Source organism: Gastrolobium bilobum, unplaced genomic scaffold (genome assembly GCF_033153095.1).
Source record: "Gastrolobium bilobum isolate Gb01-03AN ecotype WA unplaced genomic scaffold, APGP_CSIRO_Gbil_v1 utg48165, whole genome shotgun sequence".
Lineage (NCBI taxonomy): Eukaryota > Viridiplantae > Streptophyta > Magnoliopsida > Fabales > Fabaceae > Gastrolobium > Gastrolobium bilobum.
Window position 1 is genome coordinate 181,642 of NW_026896449.1, and position 6,730 is coordinate 188,371.

General features: G+C 34.3%; 1 protein-coding gene across 2 annotated transcripts; it reads right to left on the minus strand.

Annotated features, from left to right (window-relative positions):
- Positions 1-297: 297 nt before the first annotated feature.
- LOC133299819 (pentatricopeptide repeat-containing protein At1g52640, mitochondrial) lies at positions 298-3,765 on the minus strand. 2 transcript variants are annotated; one of them, XM_061499310.1, is made up of 3 exons: positions 3,686-3,765; positions 1,250-3,086; positions 298-715 (listed from the first exon to the last, which is right to left on the minus strand). In XM_061499310.1, the coding sequence occupies exon 2, from the start codon at positions 2,906-2,908 to the stop codon at positions 1,337-1,339; it is 1,572 nt and encodes a 523-aa protein (XP_061355294.1). In that variant the 5' UTR covers positions 2,909-3,086; positions 3,686-3,765; the 3' UTR covers positions 298-715; positions 1,250-1,336. The 2 variants fall into 2 exon arrangements, 1 of the variants encoding a protein (XP_061355294.1); XR_009749985.1 differs by lacking the exon at positions 1,250-3,086 and having other exon boundaries at positions 3,686-3,754.
- Between the last annotated feature and the right edge of the window lie 2,965 nt (positions 3,766-6,730).

Below are 6,730 nucleotides of genomic sequence, written 5' to 3' on the forward strand. Positions count from 1 at the left end.
CATATTAAAGTCTAGGAAAAAATATATTCTAAAGTAATATTTCCTTTAAGGTAAACAAATAAATATATATTCACCCTTAAATTTTAATAAATTAAATTTACGATACACCTTAGATTAAATAAAAAATAAATATATTTTTACTTGCCCACTTTAAAAATAAACTTATTTTAAAGGAGATTTATCTTAAAGTTCAAATATTTGATTGCTACATCATTTTACAACTCCCACAAGGTTCATAAATTTTACCATAATCTTAATAAATGATTACAAATATTAATAATATATTTTTCTCCCTGAATACTAAAAAAAGTGAATAATTGTTAACCTTTACAAGTAAATTTTTTAACAAGTTAAAAATTAAACAAATAAATCTATAATTTCACGAATATATATTAAGAAAGCCATCACATTCTCTATATACTCCTCATTTATTTTCTCTATCAAGTGATTAGTGGGGACTAGGGACTCCAGAGAGCACTCCTTTTCCCTTCTTTCTGAGTCTTCAAAACCTCTCTGTCTTATCAATTGCTCCCTTGCTGCGTTGCTGCTTCTCAATCTCTGGGAAAATGGGGAGCACCCACTTTTGGTATGGCCGCGCCAATGGAAACGACCATCCCAAGTTCCATTCCCTTCCTTCAAACATGTAATGCGTTATGTATGTAACAAAGCTCTCATCGTCACCATGTCGTGAGTCATGACGGGGACCTAGTCAAGTCTGCATGACAGAGAGGAAAATTGCTCATGAAATTTTTTACTAGAATTCTTGGGAAACTTGGAGATCAAGTACAGCAATTGCTAGGAATGGTTTCTTCACGACCACAAAGTATCATCCGCGTGTAGAAGCAATCAATTTCTTGAATGCACATCTATAATCATTAATAAAAAATGTTGGCTATAAAGAAAAGTTATTATAATGTAGGAATGGGAATAAAGCCGCCTCCTAATGAGCAAGCTTAACTAATTACCGGAAAGCAAAATGCACATTTGTTAATAGGAACATTTAAAGAAAGGATGCGAGAAAAGTAATGCCAAAAGAAAGAGAAAATACCAATAAATAAATAAATTATTGAGATATATTATGTGTCCATTATTATTTGCTCCACCTATACTTACATAAATCAGCATCTGCATACTACAATAAGCATCATAGTTATATTCCGCACCTTAAAATGCATCATTTAACTACTGCCCAAAGAAAAACAATCTACATTATGCGCTCGGCTGTAAATAAATGGGTGCATCCACGTACCTGTTAAAAGTTAAAACAGGATGAAGTATTTTTCATCCATAACAATTTTCCCTGCGTAACAATTTTGAGAAACAAATAGCCACTTCTTCAGTCACTTTCTATGTCCGTCTCATCATATCTCAAAGTATTACGAGCTGCTCGAACACCAATCATAATATTAGTCAATTCTTGGATTAAACAGGAAGTACTCTGCCTCATCTTATCGGCCAGTATTTCAATGTGATCCAAAAGCCCTAAACCCAAGAGCCGATTCCTCAGCAACTCAACGGTAGTAACATAAGGTGGTATTCCTTCATCAATCATCATCTCAAAGTACTTACATGCTTCCTCTAGCTTTCCCTTCTTCTTACAAAGACCATGAATCATGACAGAATATGTTGAGACAGAAGGATAGAAATTTTTGTCCCACATGTTCTCCCATACTTCAGTTGCCTTATCAAACCTTCCTATCCTAATCAGCAATTTGAGCACCATGTTATACGTATGTCGATCAGGAAGACAGTTATCTTTTTCCATTCTAGACATTAACCTTAGAGCCCTATTGACCTCACAATGATCACAATGGTAGGCTTGTATTGCATTATAACTCCAAGTGTCTGGCTTTACTCCACTTGAAATCATTTCATCCAACAATTGATAAGCTTCTTCCACATTTTCATTCTTACAAAGTCGTTTTATAATACAATTGTATGTAAACACATTTGGCAAAAGGTTATATCTTCTCATTGTATCAAGAACCCTGAAAGCTAAATGCATGTCATTTGCATCACAATATGTGCGAATGAATATAGAGTAAGTAAAAGCATCTGGCTCAACTCTTTTTGACAACATATCATGAAAAAAATTTGTAGCTTCATCCACATGACCTCCTTTGCAGAGGGCCCCCAACAAATTATTATAAGCAAGCAAATCCACTGGACATCCTTGCTCAAGCATTGCTTGAAACAGCTCACGAGCCTTTCCTGTATCACCAATCTCACCCCATCCACTAATCAAAATGCTGTAAGTTTTAGCAGTTAACAGGAAACGACTCTTAGCTTGATCGAAAAATTCTTGAGCCTGCTTGACGTGCTTCCTTTTGCATAAACTGTACAAAAGCTTATTAAAATCATGAATATTTGGCTTAATTCCAAATTCATCCATTCTAGTGAAAGACCGTATTGCTCCATCTGGCAAATTAGCCCGGCTATATGCCTTGAAAATGAGCCAGAAAATTTCACTCTTGATTTCACAACAACAGGACTCTCTTGTTTCTATGAGAAAATCCCAAAGTATGGCAAATTGTTTACTACTTCCCAAGATTTCCACCAAAATGTGGAAGCTCTCAACACTGTGCTGAAAATCTGGAATTGATTTAGCCCAAAGAAAGAACCTGTGGGCTGAGAATCCAAGATTCTTGCACCTCTTCAAGACCTGTTCAACCAAATTTGTGGATATTTGTGCTGAAAACGGGTTGAGAGAGAGTTCTAGATCATGGTGAGGGTGTCGGTGATCACTGAGTAGACGAGATATTTCATTCACAAGGTCTGGTAATAATGGCCCCGAGGCTTGTGGGATTGGGAAAGAGTGGAAGTGATGGCAGTGGCGCTTGTGTCGGACAAGAGGACCAAAGAAATAGGGTAAGATTTTATACTTAGAGATGAATGACTGAAAAGCCATTTTGTACAATGTTATAGAAAGCTATTGATTCCGGCACTGGGAAGGATTTTACTTGGTTAAAGCACCTTCAACTCATCATTGTCCATTGCTCAAAATCTGGACTTCTAAGGATGTGAAAGTTGAGTATGTATATATTATATGAGCTAGTGGACATAACACTTATAACTTGTGTTCTTCCCTGTTTCCACATCAAAGTAAGACGCATTTTATTTAATTATAGCTACCATCGACACAGTAATCACAGAAAAAAAGATTTTATATAGATTCAACATGTAAAACACATATGCAAGACATAGGCATTTAGCATTATATGCGTGGTTTTTAATAGCTAATGACTAGAAGAGAATACAATAAGATCCTGCTAAAAGTAATATAATAGTGTAAAGACAGGAATCAATCAAGCCTCAATATAAATAAAATCACGGAAAAGCTTGTGGTTTTTTGTAACTCCAGTTTATAAGGTACCAATCCTCCATCACAACCTAATTACCGATAAAAACACCCGATTCCTGACATATATATACACCCACTTTGATTCCAACTCGGAATTAGGAAAAGAATGCTGTCAAAATAACTTGGGATTTTGGGGTTGAGAGATAAAATACTTGGAGATTTCTACTCAAAGTCATATAAGTGAATCTGGTTTTCTATTAATTCATACAATTATTTTGGAAACCGAAGACCTAAGTATTCAATGCTTTATCTGAATCAGCGACAATGCAATTCACATCATTAATGAAACTAAGAAAACAAATTGTGGTTAAGGATTTTTTTTACCTGATGCTTCGGGCTCATGGGAGGAGAGAGAGGTTGGACTGAGCTTGAAGAAAGAGAAAATCAGAGCATTGCCATTGAAGAGTGAGGTAGACCAACAGTAATTTTGCACAACGATTACGGGAAAGACGACGTCGTCGCTGGGCTGGGCTGGGCCACTTGAAGGTCAGAAGCTCGGTCCCGAAAATATTAATACGATTGGAGCTATTCTAAGTATTTTAATAATGTTTCCAAAAAAAAAAAGATTTTAATAAGTTTTTACAAAAACATAATCTCACATAAATAAAGTAGACGATGACAATTATATATGAGTTATTATTATTTGGTGTAAATAATAAAGAATCATGAAAACGTTTTAAATATTATAACTTAATATTAAAAAATTAAAATATTTAATTAATATTTTTAGAGGTAGGATATTGTAACAACCAACTCGTGTTACTACCAATGTTACTACCAATCAATTTCTCCGTTAGATCAATTATATTGATCCAACAGTTATATTTATTTCCATTTTTGTATGGTTTGAATTTTTCATATTTAATGTTTTACATTAAATATGGACAATCATAACCATACAAAGGTGAAAATAAATATAAAGTATTAAATATGAGAAATCCTAACCATACAAAGATGTAAATAAATATAACCGTTGGATCAACATAATCGATCTAACGGTAAAATTGATTGGTAGTAACATTAGTTGGTTGTTACAATATCTTATCCCATATTCTTATAGTAATAATTTTAATGGAAACTGGCTTCTTCTTCTCTTTTTTTGTAAATAAAGAGGGGCTAAGCCCCAAAAAGAAAAGGAAATTACAATTCAGAAACTATCAAGCTAGACGTATTTCTAGCATCAATATCTATAAGACCCATCAACTGAGGAGGGGGTTCTTTAAAAATCTTTAAGTGAAGATTTTCATTCTGACCAGCTTTGGCTAACCAATGAGCACACTTGTTGTTATCTCTTTTTGTATGAACTAGATGAATGGCTCAGTCCGCTTTTAACCATAATCTCAACTTTCTAGTAACTTGAGAGTCTCTAGGATCTTCATGTTGCTCCTTCAAAATCTGGATGGCTTGACTAGAATCACATCCTACTTCTATCTTTTTTAAGCTTGTACCCCAAACCAATTCCAAACCTTTCAATAATCCCCATAATTTGCATCAAGAGGATTACAAAAACCTATAGCACGATAAAAACCTCCCAGAAAGGATCCAGTGTGGTCTCTTAAAATACCACCACAACTAGCTTTTTTCAATCTACTAGAAGAGGCTCCATCACAATTCAACTTGACCCATCCTTGTTGAGGAGCTATCCAACTGCTATCCTTGGTACCTAAGCGCCCATGATGAAACCGGAACTGCACAATTTGTTGAATAAAATTTCAAATCGTTGTTGTCGACTGATCTTCACGTCGGAAATGATCATCATGAATCTCCAAGTTTCTCCATTTCCATAAAAACCAAACAGTAGTATAAAATATATCCCTCCAGTCCTTCACTTCGTTTGAAACCCACAAGTTCTCTATATTGGAAGTCAGCCAATCCTGCAAATTCAACATCATAAAAGAGTTTGGTATCGTACCTTTAAACCAAAATTGCCAAATTTTCCTCGCATGTCTACAATCACGTAAAACATGGAGTATAGTTTCTTCATGAGTAGGACAGCTAGGACAAATGTTAGGACCTCCACTCCATTTGCTTGTTCTGCTACGCACCGGTATTTTATAGAGCAAAGTCATCCACATAAACACTTTCACCCGTTCTGGTCCTTTCCACGTCCAAACTCTTTTCCATAAGCTAGCATGAAAAGCTTATGGAAAATTCATCAGGTTATTGTAAGCAACCTTAACCAAGGAAGTTGAGCTATGGTTATTGATCCAAACTAATCTATCCTTGCCATTCCTTGGAATGAGCCTTAAGTGATTTGTTACTGCAACAGCCATATCTGAATCAAGGAATCGGTGAACAACTTCAAGACTGAAGTCATCATCCACCATATGATCCGCAATTGATTTCTGACTTTCTTCCCACGGAACCTGGTTATTCGACAGCTGCAACAAAGTGTTTTCCCATCCCAACCAGTTGTCAGTCCAAAGCTTTACATCAGAACCATCTGCTATTTCCCATCTAAGTCAATCTAGGAACTTACTCCAACACTTAGCAAGATCACGCCAGATTTTAGAGTCATACGATTTTGCTTTTATACCTCTCCTTAGGTCTTGACCTCTACCATACTGGCTAATAAAATCTTCACCCATAACTCATCTTTCTTGGTTAATACCTTCCAAGCCAACTTATGAATAAAAGCCTCACTTTGGATACGAAGGTTGATTATTCTCAAGCCACCCCTATCTTTAGGTTTATACATTTGATCCCATGCTACTAGATGAGCATGACTTCTGCTATCCTGATTTCCCCAAATAAAAGACCTTTGTATCTGCTCAATCTCATCACATAGCGTTAAGAAGATAAATTAAAACTAATTCTCATGATTGATTATAATTGGTACTTTTAAGAGAATAATTTTATAGTTATTTTTTTTCTTTGAATTGGGTTAGGATTCGCCAAATTATATTTTATTTTTTCCTTGATCAGCTGATATTTTTAAATTTATTTATAAAAATCACAATTTTATTTTTTATATTTATTTTCGTAGAAATTTAACATAATGAAAAAAAAACTATTTACTATTGAAATGTATTTCGTGATCAACTTAAGGTTGTTACTTATTTATTCCTATATATTAAATTAGGGTCTTTATTCTTCAAAATATTCAATAATGTAGTCTTCTAACATATTACCGCTCTCAACCAGCTATGCAGTTTGTTCTGTATAAAGTAATGTCTTTTTCTTAAATATTATTTTTAACATATTACCAATTTGAAAAATCTTTTTCAAATCTGTTCATGTAATATTCTAACTTTAGTTTTTTTTTTCAAACTATACCATTCAATCTTTTCATTTGAAAATTTAAAATTTTAACAGTACCAGCTTTGAAAGAAATTTAAAACCTTAATCTTGTGACCCGTCTCGAATCGA

What these genes read in the sequence shown, in the direction of transcription:
- LOC133299819 (XM_061499310.1), bottom strand. Translation starts at nt 2,908, where the DNA reads ATGGCTTTTCAGTCATTCATCTCTAAGTATAAAATCTTACCCTATTTC.